At 51.2% G+C, this 24,436-nt stretch overlaps 1 protein-coding gene across 4 annotated transcripts in view; it reads left to right on the top strand.

Annotated features, from left to right (window-relative positions):
* The window catches only part of TMEM184B (transmembrane protein 184B), a 50,499-nt gene that overhangs the window by 4,181 nt on the left and 21,882 nt on the right, over nucleotides 1–24,436 (top strand). For 2 of the 4 annotated variants that reach the window (XM_020896481.2, XM_070453318.1), the window contains exons 2-3: nucleotides 22,058–22,307; nucleotides 23,830–23,995. In XM_020896481.2, coding sequence (XP_020752140.2) covers nucleotides 22,116–22,307; nucleotides 23,830–23,995 — 358 coding nt within the window. In that variant the 5' untranslated portion in view covers nucleotides 22,058–22,115. Of the gene's footprint in view, nucleotides 1–3,578; nucleotides 3,750–22,057; nucleotides 22,308–23,829; nucleotides 23,996–24,436 lie in introns of all 4 variants that reach the window. The other 2 variants (XM_070453319.1, XM_020896480.2) reach the window with 2 other exon arrangements.

Below are 24,436 nucleotides of genomic sequence, written 5' to 3'. Positions count from 1 at the left end.
ATTTCCTTCATCTGTGAAAGGGCAGTAGTAATAGTGCAGCCGTCATACGACGGTGATGTTCTGATGTCTGCGTGGAGCTCCGCACAGCCCTCGGCCCGTAGCGTGTGCTCAGTAAACAATGGCTTTTATCATACCCTTCTAAGCTGTTCAGTTTATTCAGGAAAGAGGTTTGCACACCTGTGTGTCAGTGCAGGGAGCCGAGTATCTGTCTGGGGAGAGAACCGTTGCAGGTGTGATGGGTGCTCTGAGGGAACACTGGGCATTCCTGCCTGGGCGGGCACTGCTCTGACCAGGTGACATGTAAACTGTCACCTGGTCTATATGGAAGCAGGTTCCAGGCAGAGGGCGTAGCACGTGCAGAGCAAAGGTCTGAGTTTTCTTTGTCTGCCAAACTATTTGGCATCAGGGCTCAGCACATAGTAGACCCTCAGCACATAGTAGGCCCTTAGTTAATGTTAACTGAATGTGATCTTGGCTCAAAGAGGACAGCAAGGGGAAGAAGTACAGTGTGAGAGGCCCAGGAGTGAAGATTTGGATGGTCCCCAAGTTTCGGGTTATCTCATGTTCCCTCCCCGTCTTGTCTACCTCTGCTGAGTGGCCTGCAGTTCAGGTACCGTAATTCAGTGCAGTTAAGCTGCTGGGTTGTCACTAGGGACTCAGGCTTGGCCCTCACTTTCCCGAGTCCTGGGAGGGGCAGCACTGGAATTCGGCAGCACTTGTTCACATTCCTGTTTGGTGCATCTGAAACCCTATGCTTGAGCAGAACTTAGAAGGGTGACACGGGGCCTGCCTCTGTCTAGTTGGTCTTTTTTCCAGTCTGGGGTTAATGGTGACTCAGTGTCTGGCATGATGCCTTGCACAGAGTAGGTGCTGAAATAGTTTTTGACCAAACAAGCCAACACTTGGATGGCTTAATATCATTGCCACTCAGGATAAAGCTAGAATTATTCTTGAGAAGTGACAGGTCAGACCAACATTGTTTATTAGGATTGAGCTCGTATCAGGAGCCGACAGGTACATTAAACAGCCTTGGGTCTGCCCAAGGGCAGGCTCTATCTGATGGCCTGGAAGTCTCGGGCCTGGGCTGGGAGGCAGGAAGCCCCACAGTCACCTCCTTTTCCTTCTCTTCTGGAGCGGAAACCAGAGAGGGAAGATCCCACCCAGAAAGCCTTTGTGCCTAACCTGCGTCACTTCCAGCTTTACTGTATTTTTAAAAAGTCACACACGATGAAATGAGCATTTCACGGAAAGCTTGGGATGTTTCAGCCTATGGAAAACAATAGGCATCTCTACTTTTTAAAATAGTACTTGTTGGTTATAGTAAATTTGGAGCAAGAGAGTGGAGGGTAAGAATAAAAGTCACCCTGGATTTCCAATAACCAAGAAATAGTCACTGTTGAAAAGTGGCATAATCCTCCTAGGCATAATCCTGCGTTATCTCATTGTTGATATCACATCGGGTCACAGGCCTTTACCCACTCCATGAAAAAGTTAGCCATCAATGTGAGAGAATCGGAGAGGGGCTAAAACAGTGCCTCCTAATGCTTTGTTTCAAGGTTTCTGTGGGAAAGACGAGGTCTCCACCCTGTTTGCCGGATGGCCCTACGGTGTGGGGAGCAGGCGGAACACTCCCCAGAGTCAGAGAACTGGTGATGACCTTGGTTCAGTCACTTGCCCTCCAGTGGGGCTGCTCGTCATCTGCTGGCTGCCACAGGGCCCAGAAGAGGTCCTAGGTTAGAAAACCTTGAACCTCTTCCCACCCACCAGAGGAGGGGCCTCGGGAGAACCCATCTTCATCGTCTCGTGAAGATGAATGGAGAAGGGGTGTGTGTGTGTGTGTGTGCACATGTGTCTTCTTTTCCAACCTGAGAAGGGGTGTGTGTGTGTGTGTGTGTGTGCGCGCGCGCGTGCGCGCACATGTGTCGGTGTGTGTGTGTGTGTGTGTGCGCGCGCGCGCACATGTGTCTTCTTTTCCAACCTGAAGTCTGTTTGGCAATCTTCCGGAAGACTTCAGTCTCCTGGTTGGGGAGCCGTGATCTGTGGGCCTTGTACCTTCTAGCCAAGGGTGGTCTCAGGATGGCTGTCCCCACCCTCACCTCAAGGCAGGGGGTGGCGTGAGACCTCTAGAAGTTACTGCATCTGTCACCCTGAAAGGGATTTTCAGATCTGACAGCCTCTGCATCCTGAGCAAAATGTGTGTGGAGTTTGGTACCTTTATTTTTCCCCCTGCTGCAGCCCCTCTGGGCAGCCTGCACCTAGGGAGGCCCTGTCCTGTTGGCAGGTGGCTGGGCACCTCCATCCTGCTGGGCAGGGCTGTTCACCAAAGCCCTCTGGGTCATCACTTACAGGAAAGCTCCAGGCGAAAATAACTAACCCCACGGCGGCGGCTGCTGTAGCCGCTGGCAGAGGCTCTTGGTCTCTATGTTTCTAGCAGTTGTGTATTTTATTTCCATCTAGAATGAACAGAGAACCTGAGATTCCACAAGCAATCATTTTGGGTGCCTGCAGGCACAATGATAGGTGTTGGTAAAGGGATGTGTGTGAAGAAATGAATATTAATCATTGTTCTTATATTAATTAGTACTAATATTCCTAATCCTCACTGGGATTGGTGTGAGGCTTTGCAGTTTGCAAATGACTTTTCACAAATAACATTTCATTTAATCCTCCGGAAGGTCCTGGCATCTTGGAAATTGTGCGCCCATTTTGTAGACCGATAGACTGATGCTCAGAAGGGTGAATTTGCCTAAGAAACTGTGGAAGGAAGCACCCAGGTTTTCAATTTCAAATCCTGTGCCCTCACTGCTCTGAGTGGCCCCTCCAGCACAGCCACGGCCCCCAGAGAGCCTGCAGTCCCACTGGGAAGCCTGGAAGGTGGAATTGCTTCTCAGACTTGGAAAGCATGTTCGTAGAGGTTCTGGTTGAAGCTGTGGGAGCCCCAGGAGGCAGCCCTCTGCTCTGCCTGCCGGTGGGCTGAGGAGCTGAGACTCCCCGGGAGAAGGGCAGCTGAGCTGGGGCTCTGATGGACAGTGGTAGTGGGCAGGTGGAGAAGCTGAAGAAGGCTTTGCAGGTAGGGGGGCCACCCAGAGCACGGGCCCAGGCCGGTGAGTGGAGGAGCAGAGGGAGTGAGCTTGTCTGGAACAGTAGGTATCGAGGCCTCGCTTCCAGGAAGAGAAGTGTGTCTCCCCATGAATTGGTCGGTGGGACCAATACAAACAAATAGTATGTATGAATGTCTGGACTTGGCAAGGCGGTACGTGTTTGCGTTACAAAGAAAGGTTGGTGCACGGGGCAGTGGTTAGAAAAGTGTTAACAGCCGTAACTCAGGGCATCTGAGTATGATTTGATTTACAGGAGGCCCTGGCCATCCAGTCTGAGCACGGGCTGGGAACAGGGAAGGCTGGCGAGCCTTCTGCCTCTCAAATGCTGCCTTTGGTTTGACAAGAGGTGTCTCCCACTCGGCTGGGGCAGAAGACCACTTCTTCCATTTGCAGTTCTGGGTCGTTGAGCCGGATTTGTGGGGGTGGGAGGAAGCCCCACCCTGCCCGCTGCATTTACTCAGCTGTCCTATCTCACAGGGAGGTCGCGAGGCATCCAGGGGCCCGCCTCCATCCTCTGCCAGCCGCTGCTTGATGAGCGAGGGTTGGGTGGCCGTGGCTGTTACATAACAGGTCTGATGGACACAGCAGTGAATGGAATGGAGCCTGAGTGTGTCATGCAGGGCTGCGGTGTCCCTCCAGCTCATGCAGGTGCGTGTCACTGGATCAGGATGGCCAGACAGAAAGCACCCCACCTTCTCGGGCTCTGCACTCCCACCCCTCCCCACCAGGCCTTCTTCGTGGTCTGCCTGCCCCTCCCCTGGTACCTTTGCTCAGAGAGACCAATTAAAGCTGGGTGTCGTGGTGACGCCAGTCTTCGTCCACACTCCTGCTGGCCCTGGAACCAGAGCTTGTCTGTGCCAGGAAGGGCTGAGGGGTTGAGCAGGTCCGGCCCTTCACAGGTGAGGTGAGGAATGCGAGTTCGTGGACCAGGGCACTGGACCAGGGCTGCTCCGGGTCTGGAGCCACCTCCTGACCCAGTGCTCTCTATCTGCTGAAAATGGGACTTTCTTCATCTGGATGTCCGTGGGTGTTGTCAGTATTTTCCTCAATAATTAGGCTTCTTTATTGGATGAGCGATTAAAATGTATCCTGCATCTCCAGCAACATTTTTAAAATTACAGATGCTTGATGCTCTCATCCAGTAGTTGCACTTCTAGGAATTTACCCTACAGATGAAATGCCACATGTACAAAGTAACTGTGCAGTTAGTCATGGCTGCCTCTTTTTTAATAGCACAAGGTTGGAAGCAACCTGAAAGTCCATCCGCAGAGGGCCAGGAACAAATTATGGTCCATCCAAACTATGGACCACTGTGTAGCCATGAAAAGTAAGATGGAGGCTCCTGGCCATCCATGGATACAGAGCAATCACCAAATAGAGTTCTGTGAACGAGGCCGGTGCAGGACATGTGTGTCTGCTCTGCCTCCATCTGTGCGAAAGTGAAGGGAAGTAGGAAGTGCATTTGCTTCTGTGTGTGCTCAGGGTCTCTGGGGGTTCACACGAAGTTGCTGACTGGGGTGCCTCTGGGGTCGGGGTGGTGCCCAGAAGCTGTTCACTGGAGACCCCTCATACCTTTTGAGTGCCGATTCATGTGACTATGTGACTTTTCCAAAAACTTAAAATGAATACAATTAAATAAACAAGAAGCACGGGAAAGGTATTCTCAGCTCTTGTCCATTGCAGGAAGGCCAAGGCTACCCTGTCAAGGAGCAGCGTCCTCACTCAGGCCCCTGTAGTTATAGTCGTGTCCAACTCTTTGCAACCCCATGGACTGCAGCACGCCAGGCTTTCTTGTCCTTCACTGTCTCCCGGAGTTTGTTCAGACTCATGTCCATTGAATCGGTGATGCCATCCAACCATCTCCTCCTCTGTCCCCCCTTTTTCCTCCTGCCCTCATTTTTTCCCAGCATCAGGGTCTTTTCCAAGGAGTTGGCTCTTTGCAACAGGTGGCTAAAGTATTGGAACTTCAGCTTCAGCATCGCCTTCCCAGTGAATATTCAGGGTTGATTTCCTTTAGGACTGACTGGTTTGTTCTCCTTGCTGTCCCAGGGACACCCTGACCATCAGTTAATCAAGAATGCAAGCTTGGGTCTCACGAAGGGGGCCAGACGTGAAAGTTTGGGTGTTTCTTGGGAAGTCTGGCCCCTTGTCCCAGCCCTGGAGAATTAGACCCCCTCCGTCTGGTCCCTCTGAAGCCCCACTGTTGTCTAGCTTGGTATTTCAGTCCCTGCTCTGATATGTTTATTTTCTGACCCCTGAAATCTTCAGGGGCTCCCCCTCTGACACATGAATGAAGTCCCTGCCCCAGGCCCTGCTTACTGGGCCCCTGGTTGAGCACTTGACTGGGCGCCCTTTCCTCCACGTGCCTCCTCGCCTCCCCACCTCCGTGCTGTTTGCTCACGCCGTTCCCTCTGCCTGCCTGCCTCTCCCTCCCAGGCCGTCTCCATGTCCAAATCCTATCTACCTCTGAAGGCCCAGCTCGGTTTCCACCGCCCTCTGCCCTCTGCCCTCCCCCGTTTCTTTATCTCTTCCCCTCCGCTGGCACTTAAGCCTTTTACATTGTGTCCTAGGTGTTTGATTCCCCACTGGGCTGCCGGCTCCTTTAGGGCCAAGTCCACATCACAGCCCCTGTTTTGTTAGATGTTTGCCGAGTGGGTGAGTGGTGGCTGCCCTCTTCGTGGTGGGATCAGGAGCCGAGCGGGGGCAGGGCTGGTTTCACATCTGTGAACCATGGTGCCTGGCACAGGGCGGGCCCAGCCTTGTGGCAGGAATAACAAATCTCACGGCCCAGTGCTCTGTGTGCATTCTTTCCCCGACCCTCACAAGGACCCAGGAAATGCTGTGTTTGCCACTGTGGTTCACAGTGGCATAGGCTGAAGTGGCATATGGCAAAGCCATAGGCTGAAGAAGCAGAGCAAACGTCGGGTCCAGGTCACACGGTGAGAAGTAGGATCGGACACAGGTCTGGCTGCCTCCAAAACTCTGCATTGGATCAGTTTATTCTACCCCTCCCCTGACTCGGCAGTGATGCCAGCAGTCGCTTGGCCAACTCTCATCACCTGCCCCACTGGTCACGGGCAACTTTGCATTGTTATTTGAATGTATTAATATTTTCTTCCCTATTGGACTGTGAGCCCGTAAGGGCTAGAGCCTTGCTTGAGATCCACTTTGGACTTAGCACACAGAAGGTGCTTGAAGGTGTATGTTCACTAACCAGCCACAGTAAAGTGCACGGTAGGTGTACCGTGTGGTGATTTTTACATCTGTAAATGCCCGTGTAAACCACTGTCCAGCTCAAGCTGCAGAACACTCCCAAGCTCTCCCTGGGGCTCCCTGGGTCACAAACCTCTGAGGGAACCACTGCTCATACCTCACCACTGTTGACTGGATCTGGCCTACTCTTCAGAAGAGTCGCCCAGGTTGTGTAGAGCAGTCCTTGCTCACTGCGGCGTGGAAGTCCACGCTGTTTCAACATACAGTTGGTCCTTGAACATGGCTTTGAACTGTGTGGGTCCACTTATCCATGGATTGTTTTTTTCAATAAATGCGCTCACAGTGTTGCCTGATCCATGGTTGGTTGAATCTGCAGGTGTGGAAGCAAAGGGGTGACTAAGTTATGTGTGGATTTTTCACCCCCCAGGGCTAGAGCCCTTCACTCACTGTTTGTGGACCCACCATCCCTGTTTATTCACTCTGAGGATGGGCATTTGGTTTGTGTCCAGGTTTTGGGTGTTTTAAGCAGGGCTGCTATGAAATGTCTTGTTCTTATCTGTGGGGCACATGTGGATGGATTCCTGTGGGGTGTGCACCCGGGGTGGAATGCTGGCTCAGCCCACTCAGTACCTACGTGTTTTCATGAATGACGTTCAGGCTGGGGTTTCTCACTGGGTATGCAGGGCTGGAGCTGGACTTCTTGCCAGAGGAGTCCCAGGGGTCGGGGCAGGTTCAGGGGTCTCGGCTTCCACAGTCTGTTTTTCCGGGCCAGTGCGACTATTGAGGTTCAGGGTTTCTTATCCAAAGGGGGACTCGTTTGCTTAGGGCTGATTGGGTTTAGCTGGTTGAAAAGGTGGTTTCATTAGAGGGACACAGAGTCTAGTTACAGAGGCTGAGCTCTGGCCCATCTGTTCTCAGTTTGGGAGAATACTGTAAGGGTCAAAATTTGGCCTGGTATGTATTGGAAAAAAAAACAAAACAAAACTTAATTACAAGGCTGAAATAAGTAAGCTCTTGCTGAAGGATTTTGGATTACTTTGTTCTCTTTCATTTCTGCACCTACCCACCCACCCCCCCCCCCCCCCCCCGCCCGTCCCTACCACCAATTGAAGGATAGATACACAATTGGATGGTTTTTCTTTCCTGTTGAGAGATTCGTGGGAACTTGGCCCCAGGAGAAGAGGGACAGATGCAGAGCTGCTGGCGTGGCCTTGGCTTGTCTTTGTTGATCCCAGGGGAGTGGGACCAAGAGACAGGACCCTGCCCCCTCGGGAGGGCATGTGATCCTCTTTCCAGAGGCTAACCAGGCAGAACCGCCCAGCCCCTGGCTGCTCTTTCCCTCTAATCCCCTCTGGAGAAGGGCCAGGCTGAGGGCTGCTGACCTGCTCTGATGTGGGTCAGCCTCCCCCAAAAGGCAGCCACTCAGAAGTCCCCCGGAGACCGGAGGGTCCGTCATCCCCCCGATGGCTGAAGTGGAAGCAGTGGCCAGTTCAGATTAACTGTGCTCAAATCAAGGGTGGCCTAGTGACTCTGCGAAGGTGAAAGTTTCTCCATGGATCTTAAATAAAAGAACTGAAATCCCTCCTGGGCTGTGTTAATATTCCAGAGATGTGCGGGTGAGCATGTTGCCAGCCCAGCTTGGCTCATGGGTATGTAGCAACCGTCCGAGCAAGCACTTCGTGGCTGCAGCTCAAAAGGCTTTGGATCGGAACCTGATGAATGGAAATATGACCTTGGAAGGTTTAAAAAAGAGCCGACCACCGGAGACTGGACTGGCCCAGGTCTCAGAGACTGTTGGGTGGGTGCCCTCCCACCCTGGCCAAAGGAGGGAATGCCTGTGAAACAGGAGTGAATTGTCACAGATAACGCCATGCCGTCCTGACCCTGTCGTCAGTGCTGTCTGTGTAGTAACTTGTTTATTCCCTATAACTCTCGAACCTGAGTGTGGCTGCAGCCCCATCGTACCGCTGAGAAGGCTGCAGCAGGGGGAGGTGGTGTAACTTGCCCACAGACACAGAGTGAGTGAGTGATGGGGCTTGAAGTCAAGTCCTGCTGTCTGACCCCAGAGCGCACGGCTCTTTAACAGCCCTTGAAAATCCGGGGGCCTGACAGGACGGCACGGGAAGCGTGAGGAACCCTTTCCCAGGTTTCTCTGGGCAGATGACCTTAGCCCTCCAGACCTGTTTTCCTCATCTGTAAACTAGGTGTATTAGTTTCCACTGCGGCTGACACAAACTGCCAGCAACTTAGTGACTTAAAAGACAAATTTATTATCTTCTGGTTTTGCAGTCAGAAGTCTGAAATGTATTTCATGGTGCTGAAGTCAAGGCGTTGGCAGGGCCCCGTTCCTTCTGAAGGCTCGACGGGGGAGAATCTGTTTCCTTGCCTTTTCCAGCTTCTAGAGGCCACTTGCATTCTTTGGCTCAGGGCCCTTCCTCCAACTTCAAAGCCTCTCTTTTCCCCTCTTGTAAGGACCCTTGTGATTCTGTCTGGCCTACTCAGATAATCTGGGATAATCTCTTCATCTCAAGAGCCTTAATCACACCTGCAAGGTTCCTTTGGCCGTTTAAGGTAAGATATTCACAGGTTTAGGTGAATATCTTTGGGAGGCCATTATTCAGCCTTCCACACAGAAAATCTGTAGGGGACACAAAACGGCAAGGTATCGCCCAAGCATGAAGTGAAATGATAGAATAAAATCTTGGTGAGATGGTGAGAGTCTCTGAAATACCTAAGTTCCAAGGCAGGCGGCTGAGTCTGGGGATTATACATATAGCTCTGTAGCTTTTCTGGAAAAGGTGGGTGTCTTCAGAACAGGAGTCAGCCAGAAGATGTCTTTCCCAGAGAAGAACGGGGTGGGGCTCTTTTAGCGGCTGTGAGTGTTTGCATCACTCCCAGTTGTTTGCTAAGCTGTGGCGTGGTTCATCAAACCTCGCCAGGGCCTGGTTGAATTTTACTTGAGATGTCCCCATCTCCCTGTACTCTGATCCTATGATCACAGGTGCCCTTCTGGTGGCTGATAGGAGGTGCGGAGGACATTCATAAACCAGGACATTCATACTCCTCCCTTGCATGCTGGGTTGGCCTGACCCTGTTCCCCCAGGCCTCTGAAGCCTGGCTTTCTGCACCTGCCAGGTGAGCTCTGTCCAGCCTTGTGGCTTGCTGCTCCCCGAGGCCTTCCCAGAAGGCCCTGTTACCCTGCCAGGATGCTGCGACTCCAATAAAACCCACTCCACACGGCTGTCAGGAGTGCTTTGTCAACTGTAGAGTGCTACAGGCCATCTGTCAGTCACGATGCGATGCCCCTCACCTGACGTGTCCTGCTCTGGGTGCACCCCGGCTGAGTGTCCTTGTCACCATGTCCCCACAGCAATCGTTCAGCAAGTGTATTTCATCATGGTACTTAGTCCCTGCACTCATAGAGCCCGACTCACAGGATGTTAAGGGAACAGACTTAATCCCAGTTGTGGTAAATAATGGGAAAGGCCAGGGAGGACATGCCACGTGCAAACTGTAATAGTCCACAGAAGGTGATAGCTACAAAGGCAGGGAGGAGGGGGTGGTGGTAAAGATCTGGGAGCGGGTGGCACAGGAGAAGGTGGTGTTCCTGGGGGTTGGTACAGGGCTGGTGGGAGGTGTCATAGAGTGTTAGAGTTGGAAGGAGTGGCAGAGCCCAAACATTCATTTGGTTTCCCCCGCCCTTATCCAGCCAAAGCCTGTTGAGTGCTGACCACATCCAGGCCCTGAGGTAGGTGCTAGAGATCAGAGCTGCACATGAGACATGACCTCTGACCTCCACAAGCTTGCAGGCTGACTGGGGAGAAGACAAGAAAGAGTAAACCGCCCTCCAGAGGTTCCTCGATCAGTGTCCCTGCACCAGGAGGCCTCTCGCCCCGTTTGATTGGGAGCTTCCTTCTTCTGGAAGCAGCCAGAACATTTTGCTATCTTGTGCCAGTTGGTTCAAACATCCCTATCTTGGCAGGTTCTCACCTTCCTGTTGCTCACACCAGGTGGACTAAGTTCTGATGGAGCACTTGGGACAAATCCCTTTGCCCTCATGGCGTGGCCTCTCCACATTGGAAGGCGTGTGTGAGACAGCGTGACTCAGCCTCCATCCTTTGCCCTGGCCTATCCCTTCCTCCAGCCAAACATCGAGGTCCTTCAGCAGGGACCAGGTGACGGAAAGCCAGCAGCCTGCATTACGTGGCTTAATGCCTGGCATTATCAGTCGTCTGATTGATCCATCTCTTCCAGGTCCCTGCTGTGTATCTGGTGCTATGCCAGGCCGAGAGATAGATGACTCAGGTGTAGGGAGATGGGAACACTGTCGGAACAAACCTCATGGAGACAGCTGGGAGGGAGTGGGCCGGCCCTCACGGAGGCTGTGTTGCTGAGGATGGCTTGTGAGTGAAGGTGGTCACTTGCCACGAGGACCATGGCTGAGAGGAGGGTGCGTTGGGACAGGGGCCAGGCCACATGTGGAGGGATCCTGTGTTGCCAGCACTCACGGAGGAGGCAGGGAGGGAGGCTGGGGCCTGGCTGCCAAGGGCTCTGGACCTCTGCATCCCACCATCAAAGCCTAATGTGTTCTCACAGAGTTTCAGATCAGGAGGAGGGATGTGGGCATGTTTGAAGATAAGTGAAAAAATAAACTGCACTTGATTCCTGCTTCCTGGAGCATCACCTCCCCAAATGTTGGAGGATGGTCCAGGCACGTGTCCCTTCTCCTCCTTTCTGGAATCCAGAACGCTTGAAATCCCAAAGGTTCTTCCTAAGTCTGCAGCAAACTAATTTTGTGGCAAAAATCTGACCTGAATTGATGCAAGACTAATTATGGTCTTTAAAAATATCTCACCTTTCTCTGTGGAAATACTATGTGTTTGATTTGGGGGTGCCACCCAGACCCTTCTAGGGGTGTTACCACATAAGGACTACATACAGCACCATGCATGCATGCTAAAGTCACTCCACTTGTGTCCAGAGGGTCGCGAAGAGTTGGACACGACTGGAGCGACTTCACTTTCACTTTTCACTTTCATGATTGGAGAAGGAAATGGCAACCCACTCCAGTGGGCTGCCGTCTATGGGGTCGCACAGGGTCAGACACGACGGAAGCGACTTAGCGGCAGAGTGCAGCCCACCAGGCTCCTCTGTCCATGGGATTCTCCAGGCAAGAATACTGGAGTGGACTGCCCTCTCCTCCTCCAGGTGATATTCCCAACCCAAGGATTGAACCTGAGTCTCTTCTGCCTCCTGCACTGGCAGGTGGGTTGTTTACTGTTAGTGCCACCTAGGAAACCCGTAGAAAAAGAAAGTGAAGTCTGACTCTGCAACCCCATGGACTGTAGCCCATCAGGCTCCTCTGTCCATGGAATTTTCCAGGCAAGAGGACTGCAGTGGGTTGCTGCTTCCTTCTCCAGGGGATCTTCCTGACCCAGGGATCGAACCTGGGTCTCCCGCATTGCGGGCAGACGCTTTACCGTCTGAGCCACCACCAGGGAGGCCCGTACAGCAGCACAGTCCTTCCTTAAATCTGAACAACTCTGAGTTGGTAGACGCCTTTGGCCCACGGGTCCTGCTTACAGCATGGTGCACCCAGAGAACCAGTTCGGTCACCTGCCCAGTCACTGCTGAGTGGCAGCACCGAGATTCCAGCTCGGCTTCCCTGACCCAGAGCCTCCAACCAAGTGCAGCAGGGGCAGGCGAATAAGGCCCACGTTTGGAGCCACTTCGCTGGTAGCTGGGCCTCTGGAAGAGGCAGGACCAGGCCTTGATGGTGCTTTCATTCTGCTTCAGCCTGGGACTGAGGGAGGTGGGAGGACAGAGGCAGAGAGATTGCAGAGAAAGTTAGGAGCCATGTCAGTCACTGGCTTTTCCCACTGCTTCCAGCATCACTCCAGACTTTCTTTATTCACATGTCCCCATCAGTAAAAGAACTTTGGGGGCATATGCCCCCGTTATATGGATAGTGTTGTAGTTATCATATACTTTTATTTTCTTGTTGTTACATTGTGAACTTTGGAGAAGGAAATGGCAACCCACTCCAGTATTCTTGCCTGGAGAATTCCATGGACAGAGGAGCCTGGTGGGCTACAGTCCATGGGGTCGCAAAGAGCCGGACACGACTGAACAAATAACACACACACACACACACACACACACACACACACACTGCAAGCTTAGTCACTACAGTCTATGGGGTCGCAAAGAGCCGGACACGACTGAACAAATAACACACACACACACACATTGCAAGCTTAGTCACTCAGTCGAGTGCCATTTCCTCTTGCAGGGGATCTTCCCAACCCAGAAGTTGAACCCAGGTCTCCTGCATCTCCTGTGTTGGCAGGCAGATTCTTTACTGCTGAGCCATTGGGGAAGCCAGTGTTTACACAAAAACTGTAAAGATACACTGTTACAATACATGTATCATCAAACCTACACTAAAACTGGGATTCAGAAGATGAGTTAAAGATGTAATGATTTTTAAAAATTAAAATTGTGGGTAGTTCAAAAACCTTCTGGCTTCATGTACTTATTTTTGGAAACTGTGCTCTGATGCTGTGGGAGAGAGCAGTTTGTTTAGATACTTCATTTTAATGGCTGCCCTCCCTGAAAAAGATCCCTGCCTGGGACACGTAGCTGCACACAGAGGAAACGCATCACTGGCTTGTTTTCTAAATCGGGTTACTCATTTTTCCATCCATGCACGCGTATGCAGAGGATTTGTTGAAATTTGGCTAGTACATTTCCATCCTCCCTGAGGCCAATCAGATGTTCCTGTAAACTAAATGGAAGGTATTTTAAAGTTCTTAACGCATGAGTCCAAAACCCACTCAGATGCTTTGGAAATTTTTAAACAGATTAGAAAATTCTGTTACGTAGGCTTTTAGGAGCTCAGATATGAGCATTTTTTTTTTTAAGTTTCAGCATATTGTTTTGGGTGACATACTCTTGTAACAGGAGAAGTGTTTTTATATATAGTTTTCTGGAAACCTCTGCACTAACTGAGGTTTCTTTCAAAGAGCAGTTCCTAAAAAAAAACAAAAAACACACCAAAGAGCAGTTTCTTTCTCACTGACTGTGATAACAAGCCTTTCCTGTGAGGGACATGTTAAACATGCTTAGAGATGTTAGGCTTCCCTGGTGACTCAGTGGTAAAGAACCCGCCTGCTAATGCAGGAGATGTGGGTTTGATCCCTGGGTCAAGAAGATCCCCAGGAGAAGGAAATGGCAATTCACTCCGGTATTCTTGCCTGGGAAATCTCATGGACAGAGGAGCCAGGCAAGCTACAGTCCATGGGGTCACAAGAGTCGGACTTGACTTAGCCACTAAAATAGCACCAAAAGATGTTTTTGAAACATGCTTGGGATGCACATCTCTGACAGCCAGTGGTCACAGGGGAAAATGGGCAAGTAGAACTTTTCTTTTTTTTTGGTTAAAGAAAGATGTGTTGAGGTCAGTGATTAGGTTTGACAGATCATTTTGATTGTGTTTCTACGAGATAACCGGTAAGTCTCTGATAGAGATGATTTCCTGAGTCAGTATCCATCTCATTACAAATCTGGTGGGAAATTCTCCTGTTCTGTGGTCGAAAACTTTATTATGAAAAGTGTCTAACACGGGGAAGTAGAGTGCCTAGTAGACGATGTTTCTACCTGCCGGTCACTCAGAGGCAACAGTTAGTGACATCTGGCGGTCTTGTTGGCATCTGTCTCTCCCCATTTTCAAAGAGCAAAATCCCAGCTGTCACATTCTTTTTCACCCTTAAGTAGTTCAGTATGCATCTCTACTTGATAAGGACCTTTTGAAACCTTTTAAATTTTAAAACAATTATAGGCTCATGTAGTAAGTGAAGAAGTGAAGTCGCTCAGTCGTGTCCAACTCTGTGCGACCCCATGGACTGTACCCTGCCAGGCACCTCTGTCCATGGGATTTTCCAGGCAAGAATACTGGAGTGGGTTGCCATTTCTCATAGGAAGTTGCAAAAGTAGTACATAAAATCCCATGTACCTTTCCTCCCCCAAGGCTAACAACTCAAAATTGCTGTGGGCCAATATCAAAACCAGGATGTGGACATTAGTACAGTTTTTTGAAAATATTTATTTGGCTGTGTTGGGACTTAGTTGCGGCATGTGATACATTTAGTTGATCCATGAAAACTCTTAGTTGCTTCATGTGGGACCTAGTGCCCTGACCAGAGATTGAACCTGGGGCCCCTGCCTTGGGAGCATGGAGTCTTAGCCACTGGACCACCAGGGAAGTCCCTATGGTGCTGTTAACTAGACAACAGTTGTTGTTTAGACTCTAAATCGTGTCTGACTCTACAGTCCATGGACTGTAGCCCACCAGGCTCCTCTGTCCATGGGATTTCCCAGGCAAGAATACTGGAGTGGGTTGCCTTTTCCTTCTCTGGGAAATCTTCCCAACCCAGGGATCAAACCCGAATCTCCTGCACTGCAGGCGGACTCTTTACTGCCGAGCTACCAGGGAAGCCCAACTAGACAACAGACGACAGACCTTGTGCAGTTTTCCCTGTTTGCTTGTGTGTGTCCTTTTTTGCAGTTTTGTCTCCTGTAGTCTCATGTAGCCACCACCACTTCAAGATACAAAGTATGTCTCTGCCTGGAGGGAACTCCTGTGTTTCCCTCTGTGTATTTGTGCGCCCCCTTTCCTTGCTGCCTCGGCCAGCCACTGATCTGTTCTCCATCTTTATAGATTTGTTGTCTTGAGTATGTTATATAAACAGAACCAGGCAGTATGTGATATTTTAAGACTTACAGTTTTCACTTAAACAATACCTCGAGATCCATTTAGACTGCTGCCTGTATCAATAGTTTGTTCCTCTTTGTTGCTGAGTGGTGTTCCATGGTCTGGATGTACCAAAAGCTTAACCTTTCACCTGTAGAAGGACGTTTGGATTGTTTCCATGTTTCCGAGACAGTTACAAACGCAGCTGCTGTGAACATTTCGTGTATAAGTTTTTGTGTGAATGTACATTTTCATTTCCCTAGGATAAACGTCTAAGAGTGATTACGGAGTTGTATGGTAAGTGCCTGTTTTATAAGAAACTGCCAGACTCTCTTCCAGAGCGGCTCTACCATCTCATACTGCCTCCAGGAATGTATGTGTGAGCCAGTTTCTCTGCATCCTCACCTACGTTTGATGTCACTATTTCATATTTATATGTGGGTAGTGATACTTCATAGTGGTTTTAGTTTGCATTTTCCTAATTGCTAATGTTGAATAGCTGTTTACATGTTGACCATGCAACTTCTTGTGTGAAATGTCTGTTTGTATCTTTTGCAAATTTTCTGACTGAATTGTTTGGGGTTTTTTTTTTTTTTTTACTGTTGAGCTTTGAGCATTTTATATGCTATATTTTATATTTTATATTCCAGATGCTGGTTATTTGTTGGATATGTGGCTCAACGATATTTTCTTCTGCTCTGTGGCTTGTCTTTTCATGCTGTTCACATAATCACAGCATGCAAGTTTTTACTTTTGGTGACGTCCACTCAGTTTTTCCTTTTAGAGGGTCATGCTTTTGGTGGTAAGTCTAAGAACACTGCACCTAGCTCTGTGTTTCAAAGATTTTCTCCTATGTCTTCTAAAAGGTTTGTAGTCTTATATTTTGCATTTAAAAAAATGATCTATTATTTTATTTTTGACTTTGCTGAATTTTTGTTGCTCCTGACATGGGCCTTCTCTAGTCACAGTGAGTGGGGGCTACTATTTGTTGAGGTGCCGGGCTTCTCCTTGTGATGGTTTTTCTGTTGTGGAGCACAAGCTCTAGGGTGCACATGCTTCAGTAGTTGCAACTCTCGGTCCCTGGAGTAAGGCTAGTTGTGGTGTGTGGGCTTAGTTGCTCTGCGGCATATGGGATCTTCCTGGACAAGGGATTGAACCCATGCCCCCTGCATTGGCAGGCAGATACCTATCCACTGAGACACCAGGGAAGTCCCTATATTTTGCATTTTAAAAAATTATTATTATTATTATTTTTAATATTTTGCATTTAAATCCATGATCCATTTTGAATTAATTTTTGTATATGGTGTAGGGTTTAGGTTCAGTTCAGTTAGTTAGTTGAGTCACTCCGTCGTGTCTGACTCTTTGCGACCCCATGAACCACAGCACGCCAGGCTTCCCTGTCCATCACCAACTCCCAGAGTCCACCCAAACCCATGTCCATTGAGTTGGTGATGCCATCCAGCCATCTCATCCTCCGTCGTCCCCTTCTCCTCCTGCCCTCAATCTTTCCCACCATCGGGGTCTTTTCCAATGAGTCAGCTCTTCATATCAGGTGGCCAAAGTATTGGAGTTTCAGCTTCAGCATTAGTCCTTCCAATGAACACCCAGGACTGATCTCCTTTAGGATGGACTGGTTGGATCTCCTTGCAGTCCAAGGGACTCTCAAGAGTCTTCTCCAACACCACAGTTAGGTTAAGGTTCTTTTTTTGGTTAGTCTCTGGATATCCAGTTGTTCTAGCTAGTACTATTTATTGAAATGATTATTCTTCCTCCATTGATAAACACATTTATTTTTGCATACCTACCATGCACCTAATGTGGGCTTCCCAAGTGGCTCATCAGTGAAGAACCCACCTGCCAATACAGAAGATGCGGGTTCGATCCCTCAGTTGGGAAGATCCCCTGGAGGAGGAAATGGCAACCCACACCAGTATTCTTGCCTGGAGAGTCCCATGGACAGAGGAGCCTGGTGGGCTATGGTCCATAGGGTCACAAAGAGTTGGACATGACTGAAGCGACTTAACACATGTACCTAACAAAATTGGCAGGAATTCTCATGTGCTATCTATTTCAAAGGTGTCTTCTTCTATTTTTGATTTATTTTTTATTTTCTTTAACTTCTTGTTTTATATAGGAGTATAACCCATTATACTCCAATGGGGTCGCTAAGAGTCAGACACGACTGAGCGACTTCACTTTCACTTTTCACTTTCATGCATTGGAGAAGGAAATGGCAACCCACTCCAGTATTCTTGCCTGGAGAATCCCAGGGATGGGGGAGCTTGGTGGGCTGCCGTCTCTGGGGTCGCACAGAGTTGGACACGACTGAAGCGACGTAGCAGCAGCAGCAGCTAGCATAGAGACTCAACCAGGTCCACATGTTGCATTTAGTTGTAATGTCTCCTTGGCCTCTTGTTCTATTACTGCCCCTCAGCCACCTTTGTTTATAAACCTTTGATTCCTGGGAGAAACCAGGTCCTTTGTCCTATAAAGTGGTCCCATGGTCTGGCTTTACTGCTGCTTCCTCATGGTATCATTTCATCTGTTGTGCCACCCTCTGTATTTCCTGGGTACTGGTGGTTGGTTCTAGGGACTTGCTTTGATTCCAGTTCACTTTTGGGATGAGGGTTCTTCCTAGATGATGTCGTATGTGTTCTGTGTACCCCATGCCCCTCTTCAGTAATGTTGACCTTGACTGTGGCCTGTTTCATCCTTTATCAGATTCCCCAGAAGCCTCACCCAGTGGTTTTATCATCCACTGATGATCCATATCTATGTCCGTTGTTTGTATTAGGAGTTGCAAAATGGTCATTTTTTGGTTGCATTCTGTCTTCATTTACTAATGGGACTTGTGTAAAGTGGAAACTCCCCTGACAATGATGTTGTTACCTTCAAATATTATAGATGAAGCAACTGAAGCTCTGAGACATGAAGTCAAGCTTGCAGGTGGTGGAGTCCAGTAGGAACTCGGCTTGCTGACCTCACAGCTGGAGCTTGGGTGTGCTCCTTGGAGCTCTGCCCAAAGCCGCTGCCACTTTGAAGCCTTCCCCGACCCCTCTCCCCAGCCTTGGCCAAGGTGGTTGGTGCTTCCTCGGGGCTCCCTGGGTAGTGGGCATTCCCTTGTGCAATGTGGTGGGGGTGAGGCCTCCAGGTTCCCCAGTCACGTAGAGCAGGCGTGTAAAGGAGCCATGAGTCCTTCAACCTGGTCTTCCATGCCTAGCACAGTGTCCAAAGGCCTCAGGTAGTGTTTGCTGGAAAGATGACTCCAGTGTCTCCCCTCAGGCTCTCTACCACGACCCTGGCAGTTTAACTTCAGTCAATTAAGAACATACAGGGGACCTGCTAGAGCTGAGGTTCTGAGCTCCATCTGTGAGTCCGCCCCCTCTGGTGTGTGTGGGTTGCGTAGAGAAAAGGCAACTATGGAGGTCCTTTCCCCTGGGGAGCAAAACCCCCTACTTCTCCCAAGTCTGAGGTGTCACCAAGCCAGCGTCCTGCTCGCTCTTGGGACCCAGGCCGGCAGAGCTTCTTTCCAGGAAGGTGCCTGTCCCGAGTGTGAAAGCATGGGAACCAGTGCCCACCCACTGCCGCCAGCGCCCGCACTCTGTGAAGTTTGCGGGGTTTAGTGCCATGAGCTAGCTGCCCAGGGTCCCGGAAACAGGGCGAGCCCTGAGAGCCGCCTTCACCTGCCTCTCTGGGTGCCAGGGACCCTGCGCCTGTAAGTCAGAGCACTGCCTGAAGTATTTGGGAGGTTATTATGAAAATCCTAGAGTTATTTGGTGGAACCCCCAGAAGTATTTTGGGGGTTATTGTGAAAGCCCTTGAGTCATTTGGTGGAACCCTCAGAAGTATTTTGGGGGTTATTGTGAAAGCCCTCGAGTCATTTGGTGGTACCCTGGAAGCTGTAAACACCCAGTTTCACTTTGTTCTCCTCATCTCTAAGATGCAGACAGTCCTACTTACTTCAGAGTGGCTGTGAAAAAAGGCATGAGGTCATGTGGGGGGAAATGGTTTGTAAACAGCGAGGGCCGCCTGAGAATGAGGTCAATGGTCTGTAAATCACGGGGCCCCAGCACGAGACATGGTCAGAAACGTGGCTGGTGTGGGTCAGGCTGCAGGAGCGCCCGCCGAGGCCACGGCTTCCCCTCCTGGAAAGTACCTCCCTCCCCTTCCTGCTAGGGGTCAGGGCCATGGTGAGACAGCCATGACCTCCGTCACCCCCGTCCTGGAAGGGAGCTTGGAGCCCAGGGGGGCAGCTCACCCATGGCCCCCATTGGTAGACAGTACGCACCTGGAACATGTTCTAGGACCCGGGTTGAAGTCCTGGGTCTGATTTGGGGGCAAGTCACCCGCCCTCTGAGTGGACTTCTTGGGAACCAGATGACCGACATAAGGAGAGCGCTCGAAGGAGAAGAAGCAAAGCCCCGCAGGAAACCGGCCGCACTGAATAGATGCCCTAGCGGGGTCACCCCTTGGCGGAGCCAGAGCTCAGCGGTTACCCCGTCTCGGGAAGTCCGTACACAGTCCCGTCAGCACTGCTGTTAGTCGAGGACAAAACAGCCTTTGACACACCCAGTCGTTGCTCAGAAGGAGAAGATGGAAGCATGTCTCTACTTCCTGAAGCCCCCCCCCCCATTTCCTTGTGTTTATTCATTTAATTTGGGATGACAGACAAAGATGATGATTTACAACCCAAATCTCTTTTAGGAAATATTTCTGGCACTGGTTTTCAATGTTGCAACCATACTTACAGGAGCTATTCTTAGACTTGTCACTGTGTCTCTTTTTCAAAGCGCCACCAGTCTTTATATAGACACCTTCTCCAGTTTTGAGTTTCTTTATATAGATGCCTTCTCCAGTTTTGAGTTTTTAATCGAGATTCTTCTCTCAGTCGGCGCGTTAGAGATCATTTATTTTTACAGGAAAATAGAAACACAGGGGGCTCTTCCAGGGTAAAAACATATAGCTAAGAGCAGACATGACTCAGATGGGGGCAGAGGGGTGGGGAGATGTGGGAAAAATCCTCTCCTTTGTCTCGGGGTCAGGATGCACCTCGGGAAGACCCCAGGAACCCTCCTGTTGGTGTCGGTATCTTGTAGCTCAGACGGGGAGGGCACTGGGAGAGGTCATCTGGGCTGACTGCAGGGTTCAGGCTGGGATGGTTGGGTGTGGGGGGTTGGCTGTTTTCTGGGTCAGGCAGTGGAGACCCTCTGGGGTCCACTGAGCCTGTGCAGACACACAGCCGGTCGTGGTGGAGCTGAGGCTTGAGCCTCAGCCAGGGCTCTTTCTTGTCTCACCTTCTCACCTGTTTGCATCAGTGGTTGGATGGTCACCTGGTCCATTTCTGGTTAGTCTGGGGCCTTTGCTGCATGGATGCTCTGTGACCCCAGGATGGCATTGTCCAACCTGTCAACAGGTGGCAACACTGTAAAGGACTTCCATCAGGGCCGTGGGTCTTGGCAAGTCTGTGGGGGGGGGGGGGGGGAGTGACTGGTCCTCCTAGAGCTTTCCAGGTGCTTCTGATGGAATGGCTTCACTCTTTGAGAGTGATGCCAGCCCCCAGCCTACCATTGGCCCTTGTTTGTAAACTTGCCAGGAGAACCATAACAACAGTTCTGTAATATATGGTTTCCTTCCAATGTGAAACTATTAATTTGTTACCCCAGATACTGAAGTTGCTACCAGGAAGTGTGGGGCTGACATGACGTCTACGTGGGGTAACTGCCCGGGATGCTGGAGTGCCATCCTGTGTACTTTCCCCACCCAGAATCTTCCTTTATGTCAGCTGCCTCAACCCTATTCTTTGCTTCTCTCTGACGTACCTCAAATTCCTTTTGAAATGAGGAGTGGAAATCGATGGATGATAAAATAAACATTATAAGTGGTCTTGGTGCTAAGCTTGCTGCTGGGGATTCCAAGATGGAAAAGTGGTCTTGCCTTGAAGAGTGGGCAGACTTAGGAGGATAAATGCAAGCAAATGACAGCAGCACGTGTCATGTAGGACAACAGAGGCGGGTGACATGCATGGAAGAACCTAAATGGGCAAAGTGAACAGGGCAGGCTTTTAGGAAGAGCGGTCCGCGAGCTAAATTAAAAGGTGAGCAGTCTGGAGGTGGGGAAGGGCCACAAAATATCCAGCACGACACAGCGGGATGGTGAGGACCAAGTGTCAGCCGCTAGGAACACTGGGGAGAAATATCAGAGGGGGTGCCTCAGTGCTAAAGTGACCCTGCTAGACTGTAAAAGAGGTGTAAAGATGGTTGGAGACTGCAGACAATCACTGAACACCCACTCTGTCCTGTGCCCGCACTGACCAAGGGCCGCAGATCCAGTCCTGAGCAGAACAGGGCCCCTGACGTCAGGGAGCTAGTATCTGATGCGGGAGACAGGGTTAACGAACACGTGAGTGATGTACGGTTTGTCAGCTGAAGTCAGGTGGTAATGAGTGCTCTGGAGAGAAATAAAGAGGTCAGAGTGCCTTGGGTGAGGGTGGTCATATTTGAATGGGTGGTCAGGGCAGAGACCTAAAGGGTGTGTGGGAGGTGCTGTGTGGCGGGGCAGAGGCCGTGCAAAGGCCCTGTGGCAGGAGCAGGCATGGCATGTTGGAGCCAGAGGAGGCTAGTGTGACTGGAATGGAGGATTATGATGGGAATGGACTTGAGATCAGAGAGTGTAGAGGGCCCATCAGGCAGTCTGTGGGCCTCTGTAAGGACAACAGCTTGTAGTCTGATGGAGACAAGAGCCATTGGAGGGTTTTGAGCAGAGGAAGGGCTCAATCTGACCGATGTCTTAGAAGGTTCACTCGCTGCTCTGTGTGGATGGTGGGGCCAAGGAAGAAGCAGAGAGAGCCTGTTCCATTAATCCATCGGCTGGAGTGAGGCATGGTCAGGGTCTGGTCACATTTTGAAGGGAGATGTAAAGCCTAGAATGTTCTTTCCAGTGCTGCTGCTGACACTGGAAGGAGGCTAACACTGTGGTTCCCTCTTTCTAGGCCAGCTCGTCATTAACTCGGAGGCTTTCTCTCAGGAAGCCCCCTGCTGCCGGGCACCATGACCGTGAGGGGGGCCGCGCTGGCCCCGGATCCAGCGTCGCCCACCACGGCAGCAGCCTCGCCCAGCGTCTCCGTGATCCCTGAGGGTAGCCCCACGGCCATGGAGCAGCCCGTGTTCCTGATGACAACTGCTGCTCAGGCCATCTCTGGCTTCTTCGTTTGGACAGCCCTGCTCATCACCTGCCACCAGGTACCCAGGCCAGGCGAGCCAGCAAGCCCCAGTGCTCCGGGGGAGGTGGTCCCGAGAGGTTTCTCATCCAACACAGTATTAGTTAGGCCAGGCCAGGCTACACTGCAGTAATAAATAAGCCCTGAATCTCGGGGGCTTCCCCGGGGGAGTCGGGTTCTTGCTCAGCCAGCCCAGTGCCGGTCAGTTTCCATTCTGTGGCTCCAGCATCTTACAGTTACAAGACAACATCTGTCTGACAACTGCAGGGAGGGATGTGTGTACAAAGTACTCTGAATATTTAACTTTCTCAACCAGAAATGGTCCACCTTCCGTGGGCCAGAACTGGTCACGCGTCCAGCCCAAGCTATAGGGGAACCTGGGAACGGTGTACAGGGTGGCAGTGTCCCCTTTGCCGATGAGAAAATTGAGACCCAGAGAGGAAGGAGGGAGGAGACACTAGCCTAGTCACATACAAGTTGGTGGCAGAGCTGGGACAGAAGTCAAGTTTCCCATCCCCCTGGGCTTGCCTTCCCAGAGGAGGCTGCCGTGGGCTGGGATGTTCCTTGGCTGCCCAAGGAAGAAGGTTTGAAGGCTGCTCCGTGAAGAGGGAGGCTGAGCCCGTTCCGGTCCCAGGGTTCCCCGTCCCTCCTAGAACCCGATTGCTTCCCAGACGGCTGGCTCACAGCAGATGGGAAATGCTTCATCTTCCTCCTCCCCCGAGCACAGGGCTTGGCTGGGCCAAGCATGAAGTCATGGGAGCTGGGACGAGGGAGACTCTGGCTGCTGGGACTGTTGCATCGTGGTTAGAGCCGTTCTTGGCATTTGTGTGCAGCTTTTATTTTTTCCCCTGCTTTCTAAAAACTGCAGTGCATTCTCCCAACTTGCCAGCGAGGCAGGCAGCGCTCCCCCTGTTCAACAGATGGGAAAGTGAGACCCAGAATGAGGCTGTTGCTGCCGCCACTCAGCCAGAAAGGACTTCCACCTTCTGTGGAAGGGAGGGTCCTTTCTGTCCCGCCCTCTGCACCATAAGTTAGTTAAGCAACAGGGCAGGGTGGGCCACTGCCTGTTCACCTGTGTTTTAGCTCCACGCCCCAGGGGCAGGTGTTTAGAAAGTCTTGGAAGAGGAGGGACAGTACATGCCTGTTAATCAACTCCTGCATCATTCACCTGGTTCCCAAACCCAGCCATGCACACGTCCTGGTCCCCAGGGAGCATGTCATCGCTGTGGACCCCGCTCATCCCTGACTGATTTGCATAATCTTGGGGGTGACCTCATGGCCCTGGGTCTGTGAGGCAGCCTGGGCACCACCGCACGCAGCCTGTGGGCTTCACGCACCCCTTGGTCGTATGCTTACAACAGCCTCACCTGGGAAGTGTATGTCATCACAGTGTAGAGAGGAGGACGCAGAGGCTCAGGGCTGAGTTAACGCGGTGGTCCCCGTGCTAGTTGAGGGCAGAGCCGGACCCGGGCAGGCTCCTCCTCCCGTGGAGCGGGCGGGCCGTGGTCTCTGGGGCTCCTGCTGACGGCCCCCTCCACCCCCAGATCTACATGCACCTGCGCTGCTACAGCTGCCCCAACGAGCAGCGCTACATCGTCCGCATCCTCTTCATCGTGCCCATCTACGCCTTCGACTCCTGGCTCAGCCTCCTTTTCTTCACCAACGACCAGTACTACGTGTACTTCGGCACCGTGCGTGACTGCTACGAGGGTGAGGACGGCTCGGGCGGCAGCCAGAGGGCTGTAGGGGGGGTGGCTGGGAGCTGTGCACCCCCACTTTGTCTGGGACCTAGAAGACCCTCTTCCTGGCTTCCTCCTGGAGAGGCCACCCTTCCCTTCTTGACCCCCTTCAGGGTTTTCCACCCAGATACCAGCACACATGTAACCAGGTGTCACCTGCTGAGATGCTTTGTGATGTGGCCCCCAAACTCCTCCGCAGACACCCGGGATCAGGGCTCCTTTCTCAGTGCTGGCATCTCTGGTGAGGGTGGGGACAGCAAATAAGTGGCTCATTGGTAGATAGAAAGGGCTTCTCTTTCGTGGAAGGGAGGGTCCCGTCTGTCCCACCCTCTACACCATAAGTTAGTTAAGGGACAGGGCAGGGTGGGCCACTGCCTGTTCACCTGTGTTTTAGCTCCACAGTCCAGGGGCA

Source organism: Odocoileus virginianus, chromosome 23 (genome assembly GCF_023699985.2).
Source record: "Odocoileus virginianus isolate 20LAN1187 ecotype Illinois chromosome 23, Ovbor_1.2, whole genome shotgun sequence".
Taxonomy (NCBI): domain Eukaryota; kingdom Metazoa; phylum Chordata; class Mammalia; order Artiodactyla; family Cervidae; genus Odocoileus; species Odocoileus virginianus.
This window is presented reverse-complemented; position numbering and strand designations above follow the sequence as displayed.